This window comes from Jaculus jaculus, chromosome 5 (assembly GCF_020740685.1).
Source record: "Jaculus jaculus isolate mJacJac1 chromosome 5, mJacJac1.mat.Y.cur, whole genome shotgun sequence".
NCBI lineage: Eukaryota > Metazoa > Chordata > Mammalia > Rodentia > Dipodidae > Jaculus > Jaculus jaculus.
This window is the reverse complement of record NC_059106.1, coordinates 17,482,595-17,506,141: the sequence shown is the minus strand read 5'-3', so window position 1 is coordinate 17,506,141 and position 23,547 is coordinate 17,482,595. Positions and strand designations below refer to the sequence as shown.

At 40.2% G+C, this 23,547-nt stretch overlaps 1 protein-coding gene across 6 annotated transcripts in view; it reads right to left on the bottom strand.

Moving 5' to 3' along the window:
- The window catches only part of Nckap5 (NCK associated protein 5), a 1,019,391-nt gene that overhangs the window by 310,677 nt on the left and 685,167 nt on the right, over window positions 1-23,547 (bottom strand). For all 6 annotated transcript variants that reach the window (XM_004659647.2, XM_045151370.1, XM_045151371.1 and 3 more), the window contains one exon: window positions 19,043-19,198. In XM_004659647.2, the coding sequence (XP_004659704.2) occupies window positions 19,043-19,198 (156 nt within the window). The remainder of the gene's footprint in view (window positions 1-19,042; window positions 19,199-23,547) is intronic.

The following is a 23,547-nucleotide window of genomic DNA, read 5'->3' as shown; positions in this document are numbered from 1 at the left end:
TGTATGTATCTGTATGTGTATGTAAATTCAAGGGTATCACAGTGGGCAGAGGAAGGGACTTTTTCCTCCATTGCAGAAGCAACAAGCTTCCAGAAAAATCATCAGCTCTTTAGACAGTCACTTTATTATAGGTTTAAGTAGGTTAAATAAATTAAGAAAGAAGATAGGATAAAGAAAGCAAGCTTTTTAGCTGAGCCTGGTGGCACATTCCTGTTATCCTAGCAGTCGTAAGGCAGAGACAGGAGAATCACCACAAATTTGAGGCCAGCCTGAGCAACACATTAAGTCACAGGGGGCTACAAACAGAAAAATGTTTAAATAAATATTCGTGTGTGTGCATGTGCGTGTACACACACGCATGCACACCAGTGATCAGAAGAGAAGGTGCTGGTCTTGCCTTCCACCTTGTCTCTCTCTTTCTTTCTTTCTTTCTTTCTTTCTTTCTTTCTTTCTTTCTTTCTTTTTTTTACCACTGTGTTCCAGGCCCCTTCTTCTGAGGATTCTCCTGGCTCTGCCTCTTCTCTCACTGTTTGAGTGCTGGGATCACAGACACATGCTACTGCGTCCCACTTTGCGTGGGTCCCAATATTGTATGCAAGGGCTCTATCCAGTGAGCCATCTTCTCAGCCCAAGAAATTATTATTTTTTTGTTTTGTTTTGTTTTGGTTTTTCAAGGTAGGGTCTCACTCTAGCCCTGGCTGACCTTCACTCTGTAATTCCTGGGTGACTTCAAATTCATGGCTATCCTCCTACCTCTGCCTCCTGAGTACTGGAATTAAAGGTGTGTACTACCATGCCCAGCTTCAGAAATTAAATTTTTAATGGCACAAATCTTCAATGTAGTCATACTATGTTGACTCCTAGATCATAAATTGCTCAAAAGCTTTGAAAAATCCATTATCCTTTGGAATTGTTAGGAGAGTTAGCTTAAGATCCACATATGATTGAGATGATCAGGAGCATAGTAACTTTGTTTTGAAGTTAATTAGCTAGTAACACGGGCCCGAAAGAACAAGGATGCTCACCTAGCCTGGCAAGACTAGAACTCCAGCCTGATTCAAGATGGGGATAAGGAACAGATTCCTGATTGTCTCTTTCACATTCCCTGCGTTTGTTTCTCCCATGGGTGTGCCCCTTCTGTGTCTCTGTTCTTCTCCAGGGCCCACCAGCCAGTCAAGGCCCATCAAGTGCATTTAAACTTGGCAGTGAGGAACAATCAGATAGATGCCTACTTTATTAAAAAACAAACAAACAAACAAACAAACAAAGATCTGGTAGCCATGAGGATTTGAGGATTTCCTGGTCTTACCTCTTGTGACCCCTTCCAGCTGGATGCGGAAACCCCACCTGGCTTGGGAGCATCACTTCACTTTAATTTCCAGTCTCCCTTAAAATAAGTCTTTCAAAATTTACCCTTATTTATCCTTCATTTTTCAATGTTACTAATCATAGGTAATAACTTGAGAGCTACTGGCTTAGAGACTACTAAGCCCACCCAAAGCCCAACCTATTAACCTCTCAACATAATGATCAAACAAACATTTACAGTGAGATTGGTCATGTTCAGGTTGAGATGGTTGCACACTAGATAAGCATTTTAAGGAGTATTTTTTTTTTTTCGCAAAACAATGTAATATTAGGGATATGCTAAATTTATATCTGGCTAGTATCCAAATGTATGAATTAAAATACTATCATGATTATATTCAACATGATTTTAAGCCTATTATAATAATTCCACAGTCATAAACATGTTGCAGCTCTGTTGTGGTGATCCATAAAGCTCTTAGACCCTTATAATGAGGCTCTTGGGAACAGATTTCACATACTCAAGATGGGGCCAGGCTTCAAATGGTGTCTGCTTCAAGAATTTACATTCACATCAGAAAACACCTAGATATTGCTTTCAGGGTCTCAGGGAGCTTGCTTGGTTTGTTGTATCTCTTTTGTTAAAGACAGCAGGGAGAATCTCAGATTCTAAAGGAACCCATCTTATCATAGTGTCATAGAGACCTCAACAGCATCATATGCTGGCCACTGCATCAGATGCAGTTAATTCTCATGTTAATTTGGCAATACCCTACAGAGTCACTTCTCTAAGTTACTGTACTGCATAGGAGGCAGTCTACTCTAAATAAATTCACGACCAGCTCAGTATTTTTTTTGAGATTACAAATACCAATTTGACTTTGGCTCTGGGTACCTAAAACATCAAGATAAAAAAGAACTCAACACATACACACACACACACACACACACACAAACACACATGCACATGCACAATGAATTCACAGGAAATGGCATTTTTTTCATGTTTCTCAGAAAGGTCTTGTGGATGACTATGAATAGGACAAAAGTGAAGAAGACAGCTGTATCTTCAGGACAAGTTTCAGAAGTTTCCAACCTGCTAGTCTTCCTTCCTTCCTTCCTTTCTTTTTTTTTTCATTTCTTTTCTTTCCTTTTCTTTCTTTTATTATTTGAGAAAGTGTTCCTTCTTTATGTTGCCTGGTTGAGGTGCTATTCTTTTGAAAATAATGGGTACCTATTACAGGATGTATGAGCTGAGTATAATAACTGTACTCACAAGGAGAGGTCAGTGTGTAACATGAAGAACAGGCTTCAATGAGAGAAGTGGGATGACACAGAGCATGCCAAGGCACTTACATTTAGAACATTAGAAACACAAATGAAAATGCAGTACTGAGCTCAAGAGATGGCTCACTGGGAAAAGTGCTTGCTTTGCTTTGTTCAGATCTCGGGAACCCATGCCAAAATGCTAGGGGTCATGGCACAACACCCCAAGCCCCAACAGTAGAGACACAGTGACAGGGAATTTCTAAAGGCTTACTGGCTAGCTAGCCCAGACAAATCAATGGCATTTAAGTTCACTGTGAGAACCTATATCAAAGAATCAAGTGAAAAATAAGGAACACTCTCAATGCCAACCTGACCTCTGCCTGTGTTTGCTTATGTTCTCCTCTGCACACACGAATGAACATACTCATACAAAAATGAGCATACAATGAACCAAAACTAAGGAAGTATAGCAGATAGTTATGCAACAGGACTAAGTACCAAACTAATGCTGAAATGATTCCAGCCCCAGAGCAGCTTGTGTTTATAAGCTCTTTCCCCATGTCCAAATCTTAAAAATCCATGGCTACATCCTACATCCACCACACTGCTTTGGTTAGAAGGTAAAACCATCTATTTTTCCAATCCTTAAGAAGCAAGGTCCCAGTGAGAGCTGATGGGAATGCAGAGTTGGATGGTCCTCCAAAGGCTCCTATCTAAAACTCACCTCTGCAGATTTATGCAGCACTGCATAGCTTTCGGGCAACTGGTTAAGGACCCAGTTTGGGAAGCCAATTCCTTGATTTCAAGGGCTTCTTTCTAGACCCCTTTCTAGATCCTCTATGCTTTCCTCCCTCCTAAGCAGATCGCATTTCTTCTTGGCAAACTCAGAATTGATAGCATGATGTGGTCCTGTATCTGGGAACTGCCCATCAATCATACTATTGTTTGCTTGTTTTGTTGTTTTGTTTTGTGTTTCTGAGTTAGTACTTTCATGATTTAAAAAATGAATGATTATTCACTCTGACTTTTGTTGGTGTGTGTGTTTGATGTGTGTGTATATGTTTGTATATGTAAGTTCATGCTCTGATGCATGTGTGCAGGTCAGAAGACAACCTCAAATATCAGTCATTACCTTCCAACTTTTTGATACAGGGTTTCTATTTAACTGCTGCATTCTCCATACTAGGTGACCCACATGCTGCCAAGGGAATTCTCCTGCCTCCCTTCCATCAGGTTGTACCTGCTACAAGGATTACAGATTTGTCCTATTTTTACTTGGGTCCTAGAGATTCGAACTCCAGGCCTTATTTCTGTGTACCAAGCACATTATCCACTGAGCCATCTTCCCAGTCCTGTATAATTATATTTTATTCGTGACACTTAGGTAAGTCACTTAAAATACCATGTTTAGAATAACTCATACACCACTAGATAAGAAGAATCAAGGCTTGGTGTTTTGTTTTTCAGTTAAGATAATGAAATATGAGACCTCATCAAACTTTGTAGAGTAAGGATTAAAATGCTTAATTGCCTGTAACTATGCAAACTGAGGCCTTTTGATTAATCAAGCCAGCCAGCTTTCAGTTTCTGACATCAAAATTTATACCCTCCATGAAAAAAAACAAGACTATGGTTACATCACATTAAACTAACACACAATTAACAACACTTTGTTCTAATTATCTCTGGGCACAATTAATGTTGGCCCTATGGTTCATTTTTCTTCTTTGATAGTTCTTAGAATATTTATGGAGATTAATCCTTGATGCATTGTCCTCCTCTAAGACCTGGGCTTTTCTTACAAGCTCCCACACAAATCTGAGCTTGGCAAAGAAACCTATTTATGCAGATTAGTTCTTGACATATAGGCTTTATCTAATAACTGATGTATTTCTAGCAAACCTCTCCCCCAAGATCTGGTCCTGGCAATGCAATTCCACCATAGATCCCCTAACACCTTGGCCTGACTCACATACTCTCAGCAATTGGTTGTGACTGATAAAAGTTTATGTCTTGATTGAACAAGCTTCGAGGAATAGGAGGCCAAAAGAGCCACTGTTAGGCAGCAACATAGATGGCAACAAAATCCAAATTAGGAGGAGCTAATTGTTATTAGTTATACATTGAGTGTGTACATAAGTAATAATAAGTTAAAAACTATAAAGTTCAGGCTGGAGGGATGGCTTAGCAGTTAAAGTGCTTGACTGTGAAGCCTAAGGACCCCAGTTCGAGGCTCGATTCCCCAGGACCCACGTTAGCCAGATGCACAAGGGGGCGCACGCATCTGGAGTTCGTTTGCAGTGGCTCGAAGCCCTGGCACGCCCATTCTCTCTGTCTATCTGCCTCTCTCTCTCTCTCTCTGTCACTCTCAAACAAATAAATAAAAATTAACAAAATAAATTTTTAAAAACCTATAAAGTTCACTTCCCTTACATCAGAGGTGAGTGACAAGCCAGAAGAAAATGAATGCTGATCAAAGGCTATTGTTGACTGGCACAGTTTCAATTTAGGGATAGCATATACACTGCACCTGCCAAAGGAGTTCCCTTTACAGTGAGTGTGTACGTGAGCTTGAAGCCATAAGTGTTCCTCCCAAGTCAGGACCATGTTTCCATGGCCTCTTGGCATTTTTCCTTGGCCATGCATGTAAATTTCTAAATATAGGGTTGAAGCCCCAGAAATAAGAAGCAACTTAAAGGCATTACAGACACTCTTTGGCTGGCAGCTAAGAAGATATCTACCACTGGCTGGGAAGATGGCTCAGTGGTTAAACATGCTTGCTACACAAGCTTGGAGACTAGTGTTTGAATCCCCAGCACCCATCTAAAGCCAGATGCAAGCAGCACATGCATCTGTAATCCCATTCTCCTACAGCAGTGGTAGACAGTGTTAGGAGAATTTTAACGGGCCATACAGCCTGGGTTTAGCAGGGTCAAAACAATAAGAGAGACTGTATCAAGCAAAGTGGAAGATGAGGCCAACTACTCTGAGGTTGTCCTCTGACCTCTATATAAACCTTGTGGCACATGCATGCTAATTCTCTCTCTCTCTCTCTCTCTCTCTCTCTCTCTCTCTCTCACACACACACACACAAACACACACACACACACACACACACACACACACACACGGGGGGGGGGGGGGTAGAAAACCCCTACCCAGTTAGAAGTTAGATTATACAGCTATATGAGCTTTTAAAAGATGCACACACTGAGGGCATGTACCTCCAAGACCTTACACATATAGCACCAACTAAGATTTTTGGTCCCATCTCTGGCCATGGATACTACAGACTGGTCCACATCTACCTTGATGGCTTCTTGAGACTAATTCAGGATTATTATTTGTGCAAATAAGATAGTTGTTGCCTTCCCTCTAATCCTTTGAGAGAAAGCATGTATGAAGTGTGAGACTCGCTTTGCAAACACCAACTTGCCTTCCTGGCCTTTTCTAAGAAGAATCCAGTTAGCTACCTCCATCTCAGTGTTACTCCAAATGAAGCATGTACCTTTTTACTTTTTAATTTTAATGTGCATTAGTTTTATTATTTTAATTAGTATATTTCTGTCTCCTTCTTGACCCTGTGAGGGTTTCAAAAGCAACAAAATATTATGCTCTGTGGATCTTGGTAATTGCAGTGTTCAATAGGAGTCCAGTCTATAAATACTGAGACAGGAACACGAGAAGCAATGGACGCAGGGCAACAGCAATGCTGCGGAGGAAGGCAAGAGAGAGAACACATAACACAGAAGAGGGAATAACAAGGCAGTCTCTAAGCAGCATCATACTTTTTTTTTTTTTCCCGGCAGACTTATAGCAATGCTGACATTTAAGTAACAAGAACACAAAACTGTCACCAAACGGGCTGACAACCTGAGTTCAGGTGCCCAGAACTCACATAAATCCGAATGTTGTACTGTGCATCTGTAATCTTAGCCCTCCTTATGGTAAGACGGAAGACAGAAACAGTACAATATCCAAGTCTCATGGGTCAGCTAGCCTGGCATACTGGTGTATGAAGTGATAAGAACATGGAACCCTGCCTCAAACAAGGTGGAAGTTGAGGAATGACATTCAAAACTGTCCTCTGACCACACATGCTATGTCACACACACACAAATATCACATACACACAAAGAGTAAAAAACAAAGGAGTCACAAGATTGTGAGGTTGGTGGATTAGGGAATCTGTCCAAGAGTTAGACATGCAACTAAAATCAAGCCAATGGGATCCTTGCTGGAATCTAATAACCCAATAGAGCTGTCAAAACCCACAAATGTTGCATAAAATGGCATACTATCTGCATCTAACATACATGCCTTCACTCATACTTTTAAGTCATCTCTAGACTACTTATAATATAGAATATTAATAGTGTAAATTGATTCTATAGTATATTTCTTAGAGAATAGAAAAATAGTTTGTGTTCATTCAGTACTATTATTTTTCAGTATAGCAATCTTTAATTGGTTGAGTTCATTGATGCAGGACCATTGTATGTGGAGAGATGACTGTAATTGCAATTTATTCATTGCTTATTTTAAAAACTTTCCATTACATGACTATTCATTACTTTTATAGTCAGAAAATTACCACTACAATTACTCACATATGAGGTAAATTCCAGCCCCCTAATTTCAAACAGTTGAGTCTCTAGTCCTATCTCAGTGTTGTTGCTAGGTGATCCACATTGGATGTAAATTAATCAGGAGAAAGTCAGGTGCCAGATAACTTAAGGAGAGATGTCTATTGTTATCTGTCAGCAAAGTGTCAGAGAATATGACAATTAGAAAGAAACAACTGTGGGTTTCCTTTAAGACTGCTACCAACAGGCTTCTTTGTAACTTTCTAAATTCTTCCTACATTGTCTTAGGAGAGCAGAGAAGAAAAGGGAAAGGAGAACAAGTTAACCACTGATAGGCAACCAGTAATGCTAAGAAATAAATCTCTTTTCTCACTAGTAAGGATCCTGAACCTGGGCAGCTCCACAGCCATGTCAGGGGAACATCAAGAAAAGATGAAAGGCTATTTCATAGGACTTTGTTCACTCATCCATCCTCTCATGCAGTTAGTTAGATAGTAAGTTGATTGGTTTAACTGTGTTATCGCAGGCTAGCCTCAAGCTCACAACATTCTCGAGATCACTTCAGAGATGCTGGGAATACAGGTGTGCAGCACCATACCTGACCCAAAGAACCTTTTTGTAAGTGTGTGTACATATTTGTGTGTGAACAGGAGTGTACATGTGCGTTTCTTCGTGCACGTGCCTCTGCATGTGTGCATGTGTGTGGGTGTGTGCACATGTGTGTGGATATGTGCATGGGTGTGTACATGAGTGTATGAATGCATATATGTGAGTGTGTGCATGCATTCATGTGTAGGATAGCATGTGTGTGTGCATGTGTGTGGGTGTCCATGAGTATGCATGTGTTGGGTGTGTTCATGCATGTGGGGGGGTGTGCATGCATGCATATGTGTAGGCCAGAGGTAAACTCAGGTGAGATGTTTTTCCTTGAGTACCATCCACCTTTTTTCCAGAAAGACTCTCTCACTGGCCTACAACTCACCACTTAGGCTAGACCCAATTAGGCTAGACTTGGAGGCCAGCAAGTCCGGGGATCTTCCCCCAGGAATGGAATTACAGGTGTACATCACCATCTCTGGCATTTTTTAAATGGGTTCCAGGGCTCAAACGTGGGCCTCATGTTTGTGAAACAAACCCTCTGCTGACCTGCTTTCTCACCAGACCTTGAAGACTAACACTTTTAAATAAAACTTTGTTTATGCTCACCAACTCACCTGCCCTGGGCACTTGTGTAATTGCCTTCTCACCCCTTGACTGAAGACTCAGGGAAGTGCTACTGAACCTCAGGGACAAACGACAGTTAAATAAAAGGTGGCTAACACCATGAGAGCTTTTTGGACTTAGGACTAACTTAATGTAAGTTGTCTCAGTATCTTGAAAATATCACTCAAAAAGCTTATTATGATTTGTCCCCAGAAGGTCATAAGCTAGAGACTTGATCTGCATGTGGTGGCATGAAGGTGAGTGGACCTTCAACAGTTGAGGCTAATGGGAGATACTTAGATCATGAGGCCTCATGAACCTGTAAATGAAGGAAGCTTGGTTCCTCCCTCATCTTCTGCTTCCCATCTGACCTTTATGTATTGGGCTGGTTCCCTTCCTGCTCCATCCCCGGTTGTGACATGGCAAGGTACCCTCACAGGATGCCCTACCATGCTATCTGGACTTTGGTCATCAGAATCAGGTTTGAGATGAACAAATCTTATTCATTTTAAATAGTTATATAGCCTCAGGTGTCTTGTTATAGCAAGACGAAATACATTGAAACAAAGTTTTTATTTATGGCTGTAGAACCTGATCATGCATCAGAAATCACAGGCAGTGTTTTAGCAGAGTACAGGTGTTTCGTTTCCTTCACAGACAGAGAGCTGGGATTTCCTGAGTCATATTTTAGGCATCTGAATTTTTAAAAACCATGTTTCTGGCCTGATTTCTTAACTCTCGCTGGCAGGTTCCACAACTACATTTATGTTTCTTTCTCTGTGTTATCAATTTTGCCCTTTCCCCTGGATCATTCCTGACATGAACATGCCCCATCAGGAGCAGCAGAAAATAAAAAAATGGGCATATTTTATAACAGGGGATAATTAGATTGGTGTACATGATACGGCCTGGGTAGTCCAACATGGATGTTGGCACACTGGAGATGCTAAAAACCTGGTAGCTGCTCTGTCCTCAAGGCTGGAAGCCTCCTGCTTCCGCAGTTCCTACCTGGTGCCACAGTCCTGTAAGAGGCCTGGGAGTGGCTGGTCTTCAGTAAACATTGGAATGTGCATGAGGCTGGGTTTCAATGTCAGTGAATGACAGCAACGGGGCCAAAGCACTTGCCAGCAAGGGGAGAAGTCATCCTAGTAAAACAGCCCTACTCTGCCTCAGACCTCTTTATAGCTGTTCTGTCCAACCTAGCCAGTGCCTTTTGTCCTCAGTTAGTCCTTCTGGAAATGCCCTCACAGACCTGCCCAGAGGCCTGTCTCTAAGTTCGCTCCTGATCCATTGAAACTGACAATCAGGATTACCACCACACGTAGTAAGAAAGACTGGCTTTTCACAGACAAGAGAGTCAGCTGTGAGTTCAACATCATCTTACTCTCTTTAGGTTGCCCCAGAAACACCTCCTTGTTGACACTCCTCTGAAACTTCACTTTCCACTTCCACCATCTACTCTTGTGCAGGCTCACCGGGGCCTCTTGTTCAGCTCTTCCAGATCCCTAGTGGAGGGGACACTGTCCTCTGCCCTCTTCTTGTCCATAATTATACTTCTGGTGTGACTTTATTTGGTCTCATAGTATAGAATGTCATCTATGTGCTTATGACTCCCAAATCCACATCTCTGGCCCTGACCTCAACCCTGTATATCCAACAGCCTTCTGGACATCAGCACCTGAATGTTGAACAGGTCTATCAATATGGATAGAACAAACTGATGATTATACCGTTTCCTCCAAGTCACCTCTCTGTCAGATTTGCCTCTCTTTGGAATCTGGTATAACCTCATTTTTAGTAGCAAAGAATAAAGTTCTTGATTTTGTACTTTCCCTTATTTTCTATATCAATAATTTCTGTAGGCTTTAGGCTAAAATTTCTTTTACCTTGACCAGCTTTTTTGTATGTTTTTATATGCATATGCATATTCATATATGTGCTCTGTGTGCGTGTGGGAGCGCACATGCATGCATGTTCACACTCATGAAAGGCACAGAGGACAATTCAGGTGTCATTCCCCAGGCACTGTTGACTTCTTTTGAGACAGGGTCTCTCAAATGCCTGGATATCACCAAGTAGGCTAGTGGAGCTGGCTGCCAAGCCCCAGAAATACAACTGTCACTGTTTCCAAACCATTTGGATTACAGGTATGTGCCAGCATGGATGACTGTTTCAGGTGGATTACAATGTTAAAACCTTAGGTCCTCAGGCTTGCAAGGCAAGCAGTTCAATGACTTAGCCATCTCCAGCTCTGCAGTACAGAGTCTTACACTTCTGCTCTTTGATTAAGTGATCTTGGGTAGGAAAGCCCATCTTTTGGTGGCTTTCTTTCTTCATTTGCAAAATAAATAATAACAACTCCATTCTCCAGAGTTGTTGTAAAAATTTAAGCAATATATACAACAACAGATAGTCATTGAAACATCACATGAGAGACATGAAGTCTTATGTAAGCGTTTTCCAATATGGCCATTATTATTGCCCAGTTATCCTCTTGTCCAGTGATATTATTAATGTGATGATATTAATCATATTATTCCAAGTCCATCCCACTAACAAATTTTGTCCTGGTTCTAAAAACTCTTGCCTGGTCTCCCTGCCTCTACTTAGTCTCTCTATAACTCAACAAAGCACTGGGGACTGATTTTCTGAAGAACAGATCATTCCATGTTACGTCTTAGGTTAAAAATACCTATTGAACTTATAATTCTTTCAGAATATTGATTATGGTCATAACCTATGTAACACTACAGGACATGACTCTTGAAAATCCCTTTAAGCTTGTCTTCTAATTTCTTTTAATCTTACTATTTCATTATGTGTCTATGTGTTTCATATGTGCATGCATATCTATGTGTGTGTGTATGTATGTTCATATACATGTGGGCACATGTATGTATGTCTATCCCTGGCTCAATCACCCTCTGCCTTGTTTTTCGACAGGCTCTACCACTGAATCTGGAGTTCACAGATTCAGCTAGCCTAGCTAGCCAGCAGGTCTGGAGGTTCCCCTTCTCTCTGCCACTCCAGCACTGAGATTACCGTTGCATGCTAGTCGCCAGTGCCTTAATATGGATAATGGGATCCAGGCTCAGATACTTGTGCAGCAAGCACTCCACTGACTGAACCATCTCCCAGCACTTCCCTCACATTCTTGGTTACCAGAACATGGATCTCACTGCTATTTCTGTTATGTGAGAGCTTTCTTTCATCACCAAGGGGCTTCCATCCTTAAAACCTGATTCTTTCTAGAATGTTAGTCTTCTACACTTGCTGTCTCTTATTTATTATTAATATTGTATTCAAATATCCTGACATTAGAGGGTTTCTTATGTAGGTGAACACTCTCTCATGCCTGTCTCACATGCTTCCCTACCACATCACCAGAGGCATTTATTTATTTATTTACCCTTTAATTAATTTTAGTAATGCTTCCTGGTTCTACCAACTGGGGTGGGGACCATAAAAACTGGACTAGGTACATGAGTTGACCCATTAAAGATACTATGTATATATCTGTGGATGATAACTTGCAAATATAATCATTTTACTATTTTACAATACCTAATTTTAAAGAGAAATTACTTATTAACAGAATCCTTACAGTTAGTACTTGAATTGTCATATTTTTATGGAAAGGTATAATTGAGATAGAAAAATGTTCTTATTAATATTAGCATATTTAATTGCCATATTTTTCTGATCAAAATAAATCATTCCCGTGGAAGACCAAGCTTTGATCTCAATGCTACAACCAAGATAGCAGCATTTACTTAGCTAAAATCTCAAAACTTTAAGGTACTTTCAGGTTTATTCTGCCCTTGGCTACAGTCTGGGAATCAGAGATTCTGTAGGAGGTGGAAGTAGGTACAGTGGTTATCCATCTTGGTGTGGAATCAGGTGTGAGATTGGTCTAAAACATAGCAAAGGGTTTCTGGGATTGACACAAGCCAATCAGGTATTGCAAGGAACCTGCCAGAAGCGAGCCCAGGACTAAGACAAAGGTACAAAGCAGAGAAGAGAGTAGACGTAACACACAAGGGACCTCAGAGGAAAAGTCTTGCAAGGTCCCTGGAATCAGTGGGGGTGGGGGAATCTTAACACTGAAGAAAAACATGGAACTGTAATGTTATCCAGAGGGTAAGTCTTTTCTCCAAACAACAATAAAATAAATAAATAACCAATAATAAATAACCAAAGAAATAACCAATGTAATTGCAACAGACGACTGGGCTTCTGTGTGAGAAGGAAAAAAACTCAGTAGCAGAGACCAGTTAAGTTAAAAAGGAGATGTAAAGGGAAGAGAAAGGAAGGGAGGAGGGTAATTAATAGGTTGGTATCGTATATATGTAAGTAGAAGAATATATTAACGGGGTGAAAAGGCCCAAAGTGAGGTCAGGGAAAGAGACTGAGTAAAGGAAAGGTGGAGGGAGGGCTAATCAAAATCTAAGAGGATGCAAATAAATCATATGGAATCCTTCCATTTCAGACAATGGAACACTCAGGAGCCATAGATCATTGTTAGAAAATTTTCAGTGCCAGGGATGGGATACCTTCAGTGAGTTGTTGGCCAGGGATGTCCCTGATGCCCCCAAAACATTATAGGCCATTGCCACGGCCCTTGGTTTCCCACCAGGAATTGATGGTAAGACCCTATTGCTGAAGACTCCACATTCTTGGGCTGCAAGGCCACTGAAAAATCCTGCTGGAACTGAGCTGATAACCTCCTCCATGTAGACCAGCTGACAGAAAGCTGGAAGAAGCCATTCTACATGTAGTTCAATGGGAGAAAGAGATACCACCAGTGAAGATACTCAACAGTGGACACTGCAAGCCTTATAATTGGCCAGCCATGCCAAATGAGCCAATGGGTGCAACAGTGGCATGTCTGTCATGGTGGAAACCAACTTCCCTCCAATTGGACTGGAGGCCCTCTCCATGGGGGTGGGGGGATACATCCCTGATACCGAAAACTTAAAACAGGGGTAGTCATGAGCCCTAGGGTTGTAACATCTGCTAATGTCTGGATAACTGTATATACTATGCTTATCAAACTGCCCAGTAAGCACTTCCCTTAATATTTATACCCTTACATTAACACTACTCTCACTTTGGGTACAGAATCCTCTCTTTTCAGATGGAAGTGACCTTGGGATGACTCAGAAGGTATCATAGTACTGGAAAGAAATGACTGGAGTACTGAGTAACATCTTGATCACAACTTCCAAGGCTCAGAGTCTAATGCAGAAGAGGTGGCGGAAAGAATATAAGAGCCAAAGGAAGTGTAGGACTCCGTACAACGTGCTCCTCCAGATACAAAATGGCCTGCATATCCATGACCTCATTGTGCCTGACAGTACCTACACAAGACCATAATAAGAGGAGGAAAAGATCATGACATCAAAATAAAAGAGAGACTGATTGAGATGGGGAGGGGATATGATGGAGAATGGGTTTTCAAAGGGGAAAGTGTGGGGGGGAGGGTATTACCATAGGATATTTTATAACCATGGAAAATGTTAATAAAAATTGAGAAAAAAAAATTGCAACCTTGGAAACTCAATCTTACTGGTGTTCATTTGCACTGGCAAGAGGCCTTGGCATGTGTACACACACACACACACACACACACACACACACTCACACACACATATAAATTGATAAATTACTACATTAATTAATAGAATTTTAAATCCACAGAAAACGTCACATATGTGCAGTAAAGCATTAAATAGAATGAACAGCTAAAACCCAGGCACCCAAATGACTTTCAACACAAACACAGATTGCACCAAGTGGTTTATCCACCAATGTCAGAACCCTAAAGAGAAATGAGAATTTATTACCAGAAGAAGCAACAGCTATGTTTAGAGGGTACAGGGCCCATCCTACCCCTCTATGAACTAGTGAAAATGGATTAACATAGGGACTAAGCTGTGAAAATTGCTGAAGGAAAGTGGGGAGGGGGATTGTTTTGACTGCCAGCTCTGGAGTTCTCTTCTTTAAGAAGGTACATTAGTATCTCTTCTCATCTCTATGACCAAATACCTTGTAAAAAGCAACTTAAGAAAGGAAAGGCTCATGTAGCATACAGTCTGAGAGAATACAGCGCATCCTGGTGGGGAGGCGTGGCAACAGGTACCAATATTCAGTTAACAGTCTGGAAGCAGAGAGTGATAAATGTTTTCCATGTTGATATTTCCTCTAACAAAACAATTAGTCTATTACCTTTAAATTAGGCAGTATGTCCTCAGCACATGGAAAAATTTAGTCAGATTCTTTGCCAAAATATTACACAAGTGGCCTCCATCCCAGTTCCTGACAGAAACATTCGTCCTTCCCCTTTGAAGTCTCATAAGACAGGCCTCTGTGGTCTGCATTCCTCTCCGCATCATGGTCTTCCAAACCCCCAACCAAAATGGCCCTTTAAACTCTGCTTACAGTATTCGAGGGTGTTTTCCTAAACCAAAAGTCCACACTCCCACAGAAGGTAAATGTCATATGTAGCAAAATAACGATGATGCCAGGAAGAAACAAACCAATTTAGTAAGTAAAGCGACAAGCTATAAAGAGCTTTGCATAACAAATGATGGGGGGCTGGCTGGGATAATTGGGGAAACATTGGGAAAGCTGGCTACCACTCTCAGGGAATTGAAGAGAACTGGGCTTCTGAGGAAGTTCTATAGCCAAAGACTGAGCAGAAACAGCGCTATGTGAAGATATTCTATCTACCAAGACCCTCTATCCCTTGTGGGTTTGGAGCCTGAGAAAATCCAGTTATGGGTGCTGTTTCACATGAATTTGGCGGAGACAGACGACAAGGGACTGAAAGCTGAAAGTGAGTAGAGACCTGGCCCCAGAGAGAACCACAAGAGGGGGCAGTCCTGAGACAAAGGTTGTTTTAGACTTTTCTCAGATGGAAGGATATAGTACTTGGACAGTATTTACTTAATGATCAATGTTTGTGGCTGCTCAAATACAGTTTGGGTTCCTGTTTAATATGATTTTAGGAGTTTTATAAATAATATTTAAAATTTTAAACTAGAAACTAATACAAGAATTTGATTTTTAGTCCTCATTTCATGCCCCTTGGGAAGTGTTTGGGGATTTTCCTTACTATCACCTTGAAAATCATTTTTTTCTGCTTCCTACAACACCAGAGTCCAAGACATTAAGGCAAATGCATAGGGTTGTTTCAAGAATAAAATAGGAGAAAACATTATTTGTTTTTCTAAAATTTTGCTGTACAACATCAAATCTTGCCAATGAAATTCTGATTCATTATGGATAATTCCCCTGCAGCCTTTAAAGAGGCATTTTCTTGAAGTGTATGAAACTACATGGGTGTCTGGTCAGATTGTAACATGTAAAATAAGTTCTCTATTTTACCAGAACAATTTTCAACCTATATAAAGGAGCCTATATTGTGAACATATGAAAAAAATATTAAATGAAATAGCATATGAAATTCACAGGAAAATGGCATTACATGCAATAACAAGATACTTCAATTCTATGCAATAGAACCAGCAGTAGTTGAACACACCCATCAGCCCAGCACTCAGGTAGTGGAGCAGGAAGATCAGAAGGATAAGGACAGATCGGGCTACCTTAAGAGTTGAGGGCTAGTGGGGGTGCCTATAAGAGAACACTGCTTTAACCTTTCCTCACTCCAAATTTATATAATAAGATGATCACAGAAACATCAAAACTAGTAGAGTGAGATAAGGAAATTTAACTTATAACTAATGACTCAGCTATAGGAAATAATTGACAAAACAGCATATTTTGTGGATTAAAATTATGGTGATTAATGGCACATTAAGACATCATTTCATCATTTATTACTTTCAAGTAATGTTGAAAGAACAACTTATTCAAAAGATCTCTGGAAGAATAAATTATAGATGGCTTATTTTTCCTGAAGTTTATGAATATTTGTTGCCAGACACATTTCTTAAATACCTCTTAGCTTGATTAAATAAAATGTCCTTCACAAATTTGTCCTAGAGAATGAGGTGAACAGAAACAAATTTCCCTCAGTGTAGTCATATATAAAAACTAACACTTTAAGTACACAGTGTTGGCTCAGGCCAGTCAAGTCATCAGGAGTCTTTCTTATTGCCCCATGATTAACAAGAACTTTATAAAAACTTTACAGTGTACAATAAAATAGGTCTTTCATATTTGCAAATAGATGTGAAAATTGGTACACCGCTTTAGAAAGCAATTTGGCAAGATGTATCCAGAGAGATCAAAATTTTCCTATCTTTTACTTGGCAAATTCTTTTCTAGAACAACTATGGATATTTCTTCTTGATAAAGACACCAAGATCTAAACAGAAGAACCAAATGTACAATACGCTTAGAAGAAAACAAAGGGGTACACTTTGTGATACTAGAAGCAGAAAATGAAAGAAAAATAAATAAATTTGAAACTTTTGTGCTCCAGAAGACACAAAAATTTTGATTGAGTGTGCAAGCACAGTGTGTATGCATGTGTGTATACATGTTTACATGTGTGTAGGAGCGTGTGTGTGTGTGTGTGTGTGTGTGTGTGTGTGTGTGTGACTATGGCAGTACTTGTGCTGGTGTAGCCCAGAGGATGATATAGGGAGCTTTCTTCAATCACTCCTCACCTGATTTACTGAAACAGGGTATCTTACTTGAATCCAGTTCTTCTTCTGCTAGTCTAGCCACCTGCTTTTCCCTGGGGAGCCCCTGTCTTCATCTCCTGAGTGCTACAATTGCAGACAGGCTGCCAGCCATGCCTGACCAGCATTTATGTGGATGATGAGGATCTGAACTTGGGGCCTCAGGTTTGCATGGCAAAATCTTTATCCACTGAGCCATCTCTGCATCCCCACATCAGTTCTTACCCCTCTCAAATAGAAACTTTACTTGCTGCTGATGTTTTCTTTCACAATACCTATCATTTAAAAAAATGGCAAAGGTATGAGGACTCTGGGAGACAGGTGACTCAATGACTCTTCCTCCAGAGAAGGCATAGGTTCTTCTAGCGAACAGATTTTTCTGCCTGGTGTCTTATGGCCAGTCAATCACCTATTGGCCTTGAGTCATGTCTGTCAGAGGCAGCTGGATCTTCTCATCCCTACTTTTTGTATTAGTTATAGCAAGCAGAAAAACAGTAAAATAATGATTTAGGGACAGGTAAAAGCCTTGAAATACATCAGTAGATGAGACAAAGTATAAGAGAATAATACAAATAATAACCTTCATTGCTTTTCTGAAAGGTTAGTTACTATTAATAGTTTCCCCTCCCACCATCTTTGCAACTGAGGACAGACACAGAGGGATTAGGTAACTCAGAAGGTTTTAAAAGGAGAAAGGAAGAAAACAGGGGTTCAAATAAAACCTTAGAGTCTGGTCTCTTAGAGCATGACCTTAACCATTCTGCTATCTAATTTGCTAAGGAAATTAAAAGATAAAAGACATGCTCTCTACAGACAAGTTTATCGACCAGAGGAAGGATTGCAGAGAACAACCACAGAGAACAAGACTTTTCTTTTGGTTCTGGTTCCTCAAAATATGGAAGTCTTCAGGACTTTGTAGAGGTTTGGGGAGAACCATGTTTTAAAATGATGTAGTAAAACAAGCTTTCAAGTTGCCTCACTAGCAGAAGGAGACTTTCACTAGTCTTTGACATGACAGTTGCAGTCAAAAGCTCTACAACTGAGCTATACTACCAAGCACATGATATCTGAAAGCAGGTATGAATGGGTTGTTCTTTGATGACTATTAAAACTGAGGAATTAACATCTGAAGTGACACTAAATAATAGATCAGTGTCTCTCAAACTGTATTTTGGAGACTGGTCCTCCAAAATCTTGTTAGCATAACCCTAAGCCAGCTTCAGTGCTACTGTTTGCATATGTAATCTTGATATCAGCATATGATTTAACTGCTTATACCTATTAAATATATTTACTAATATATGCACATTTTTTCCAATCATCTTTACATCTTATTAGTTTGCTCACTCATTCACTAATTTGAACTCATCTTATTAGGTATTAGAAAAAAAGAAGGGAAGCTAGAGGCATAGTTTCATCCATAAAGTGCTTGTTTCACAAACATGAACACCCAAGTTCAGTTCCCAGAATATATGTAAAGTGCAAAATGTGGTGGTGCCACTTATAATTCCAGAGACAGGGAAACAGAGACAGGCAAATCCCAGAAACTCACCATCTAGCCAGTCTACCTTAATTGGTGAGCTGCAGACCAATGACAGACCCTGTACTCAAGAAATGGTGGAGGGTGTTTCTGAAGATAACACACATAATCACATGTGCACCCACATCTATATGAACTCACATGCATAAACACATATGAAAAATATACAGAAGAAATCAAAGTGAAGTGCTCCACAACCTATCGTATCAAAGGCATTGCAGTTTGATCCATTTTGAGGTTTTTATGGTGAATTATTACATTATGTCTTCCTTTTAAGGCAATAAAACCATAATCACTGGGTCACGACTCTTAGTGTTATAAATTTTAACTCTGCCTGGCACTGAGGAAGGATTCTCAGTGGCAGACAGCTGATTGGTCCACTCCAGGAGAAGGCCAGATTTATACTCGCTTAAAACTAGTGCCTGTAAGAGCGGTACAACATGATTTTTCTCCGAGTGGGTTAAAATGGTTCTGTTTCTTACCTCCAGAGCCTTCAATCTTTCTAACAGCAGTTTGGTCTTTCCTTTTCCCCCATCTGTACTACTGCTTTCACTCCGCGAATCTTCATCTACTGCCACATGAAGGTGAAGATCACTTAAAGCTTGCTGGTGCTTTCTCTCGTCCTCCGACAGTCTCTCCTGAAGCAAGAAACAATTACTGCTTGCAGTCATCCCCAACAAGAAAACAGCATGGTCAGAAGATGAAAAGTCTGCTCCTCTATTGCTTTTGCATTTTTCCAGGATATAGGTAGAGAAGATTTTGCTAAGCAAACTGACTGGAGCTTATGTTAATAAACACAGTAGGTGTTTCTATTAAACTCAATGACAAAGCCGTTGGGGCACCACACCTGAAGACAGATGTTGTCTGTTCAGTTGGAGAGGCTACAGTCCCAGCAAAGCCCTAGGTGGAATCACAAAGTTAATCCATTTTTATCTATAAAATGGAATGCATCTGTGCTTTAAACCGAGAGAAAAAAAATATCATCCTTGATGCCTTCATTTTTGAAAGGTTAGCTCTTAGAAAAGGAGACATGACAGTCAGTGGCCACATAGACCTATAATTAATCTAAGGACAAAAAAGTATCGTGAAATATTGAAATAATTGTTTCAAAATTCTAAGCTCAAGTCAATTTCATTCTTTACCTTAACAATATTCCAGTTTTTAAGGACCCTTTTGTCCCTTCTCTAACACTTAAGGATTTGTAGTAGAGCCTTGAGGCAGTAATAAAATGCTGTTATCATCTTGCTGTTGGAAGCTCCTCACTCTACATTGTCTCTGGCAGCTTTTTGGAAGTTGGGAAGTGTTAATTTGAGATTCATGCTTAGCTCTTGTTTCACAGAAATAAGAAATGTCAACAGAATATCACATGAACAACAACAAAAAAAAATCCACTGAGTACACATACCAAGACCCATTTACCAGACAGCAGGTGAAATCATTCCGTCACTTGATTTAATTCTCAACACACACTGCAGAAATCATTGCAAGTCATCTGAACTAAACTGTGTTATCAATGGTGACATACTTCCTTATATTTAGTGCTAAGATCGTCTGCAAATATGGAATGTGGATGCAAAAATTATAGGATTCATACTCTCAAGCCACTTATAATATCTACTTAAAAATATACAAATAGCAGAAGGAAATGGGTTTTCAAATTATATTAACCAAGGGGGGTTGGAGGATCCAAAAATATTGTAAATTAATTTTGAAAACGCATTATGAAGAATGTAAAACACTGTATCTTAATGTGCATATATGTGCAAGTATGTGTACATATGTATAAAACAGTAGCTTGATCCATATTAGTCTGTTTTGTGCATATTTCAGGATGTAATTTTTCCAGTCATCTCCGTATATAAATGAATTTACAATGGATTGAGGTGGTATAACTCTTCCTGAAATCAGGTCTGCATCTCTCTAATGACAAATAATATTCACATATGTTGACTTCCATAGCAAATGTGAGTTTGGCTATGATAAATACTAGGTGCATTTAAGCTATATTTACATAGAGGACAAACAAACCTAGAAAACTGTAAAATGCTTTTTGTGGTGGGTGTTTATGCACATTCATGTGGGGATGTACATGCCACCATAAGCATATGCACATCAGAGAGCAACTTTGGGTGTTGGTCCTCCCCTTATTTGAGGCAGGTTCTCTTATTTTCCACCACTGTGTTCACCAGGCTAGCTGGCCTGTAAGCTTCCAGGAGATTCTCCTATCTCTGCCTCTGTTTTCTGATTGGATTTGATATGTCTTCTGTGTGAGGGAACTTATTCCTTGTACAGAAAACCTAGTCAATTACCAAGCTGAGATGGTCATAGGTCCTAAATGGGAGGTTACTACCATTGTTTAGTGAAATGAATGAGTTGAATGCACAACAAATTATCCTCGCCATATGCAGACTGATGCCCATAGATTAGTGCCATTCTTATCTTTGGTTAGCAAAGCTTCTTTTTAAAATGGTGTTGGCTACTAGGGAAACCAAATACTCATCCAAGTACTGATGAAGTAGAGGGTTAGTGATCAAAGCAAAAAGAGACATCTGCTGGGAATGATGGTACATGCCTTTGAGGATCACCATGAGTTTGAGGCCATCCTGGGACTACAGAGTGAGATCTGGGCCATACTGGGCTAAAGTGAGGCCCTATCTCAAAACAAACAAAAAGAGAATCATATATCTATATCACCTCTTTTAAAGATGAGGGAACATTGTGGATAAAGGGGCAGAAAGAAAATAAGAGGCAGATGATGAGAAGTATACAGCAGTATATTTTAGACATTACATGCTGTGTGCATTCATGATCTTATAGTAACTGCTGTAGTCTTCACAATGACCCATCAACATTCCAGCACGCATGCTTGAGGAGGGCATCAGGCCTCTCTGAGCAGTTGCATTCAGTTAATAGTGGCTGGAGGAGTGGGAGACATTTTCTGCAATAGCATAGCCACTGGTAAGAACCATGTGCTCAGAAAAATAATTCCCACCTTTGCTCATGCTGGCAGCCCTAATTAAGCTCAGTAGATCACACTACTCACAAGAAAAAAGACCTCCAAATAGAAGAGGGACTAGCTGAGAAGAAATGGTTCAGAAGAAGGAAGGGGTTTCAAGTAAAGCTAATGCGTTATGAAGAAAATACATGTATAAAATTGTCAATTAAGTAAGAAAAAAAGAAAGCGAGGAAAAATTGCATATGTACAGCTGTATGTTCATGCATATATGCATGTTTGTAGGTGTTTGTGCACATATGTGGAGCTGAGATGTCTGCACCTGGTGCCTTCCTCAATTACTTGACACAGGGTTTCTCACTGAACCTAGCACTGAATCATTTGGACCTGACAAGCTAGTCACTAAGCTCTGTGGATCCTACTGTTTCTGCCTTCCTAGTATAGGGATTAGAGGTTCATTACAGTTGGCCTGGATTTTGTATCTAAATTGAGGTCCACATGCTCATGTGGCAAGAGCTATGCCAGCTAAATCAGTACTCTACTCCTAATCTAATCCTGCAAGGATTATCTTAATGATGTAATAAGAGACAACTTATGAGGCCCATGAGAGGACATTTCATAGAACTGGTGTGTGAATAACTGGTGAAATTCTGCAATTTGAGTGGTCAGAGAAGCAACAGGTGAGTTATTCAATGAGAAAATTGAAAAAGGGGTCCCAGTTAAGAGTATAGTTTATCCTTATTGATTTATGAAACAACAGGATTAATTGCAATATGGGAAAGATACGGAGAGAGTGAGTATATTGGAGAGTGAAGGAGGGAAGGGAATCTTAGACATGAAATAGAATGCATATACATTTTAATCATGCATTTATCCATTCATTCATTTCCCTATCCCCAAAAGTTTTCTTTAGCCTTTAGGGTCACTTGTTTATCAAGGTGCTAGAGATATAAAATAACAAAACCAATTCTTATAACCCATTGAATTATATTTCAATATTGGAAAAATGACATATTTACATCACATATAAGTACTATAACTGTGAATAATGGCAAATACTATGAAAACAATAAGACCACATATTTTGATGGGCAGTAACATGATGAAGGATGATATGAGGTCGAGTGGTGTCAGAGTAAGGCTACACGAGAAGCTTTCCTTGTCACCAAATGATGCAAAGGAAGAAGGGGGCAGGGATCTGAGAGAAGAATATTCCAAACAGAAGGAACAAGAAAGCAATCACTAGGTGAAGGAAATTCACTTTTCTGGGGAAGGAAGGAGGGACTCTGTTAGAGCACAGAGAAGGCAAGCAAAAGAGGAGCAAGAATGGCCAGAAAGATAGGGAGATGGCTCAGTGGCTATAGACCGTGAGGCCCTGAGTTCCATCCTAAGAACTGACATAAAAGTTCCAGGCACGGTGGCACATGTGGATCATCCCAGTACTGGGGGTCAGAATCATGAGTGTGCCTGGGGCTGGCTGACCAACTAGCTGGCCAGTTCCAGGCCAATGAGAGACCTTGTCTTAGAAAAGGAGAGATGCATCTAGCAGGAACAACACTCAAGACCTGTGGACTCTACACACACATGCACACATGTGCACACACACCTACACAAACATGAAGACACACAGAGACACATACACACATTTTAAAAGATCAGAAAGAGGCGTGAACCAAGAAAGTCCTTGAAAAATTATGAAAAGGGGTTTAGAATCTAATTTAAATTCAATAAAGAGCAAGTAGAGGCTAAGTGGGGGAACCACATGTCCTGATTTATACCGTGGAAGCCTGACTGGAAGTGCTACAATGGAGAATGTTGTGTGAGGACAGGACAGGAAACCACTGGGAGTGTTTCACATACAGAGGACTGGCAGTAGAAGAATCAGTCCATACAGGGGAATTAGAATCCACCACGGCAGTGCACGAGAAGCTCTGTGTTCAATGTTCACCGTTTATACAGAACTCAAAATTATCTCATGCTGGCAATGATGGTGTTGGGATGTTTAAGCTCCAAACTCTGTACCTTGCCTGACAA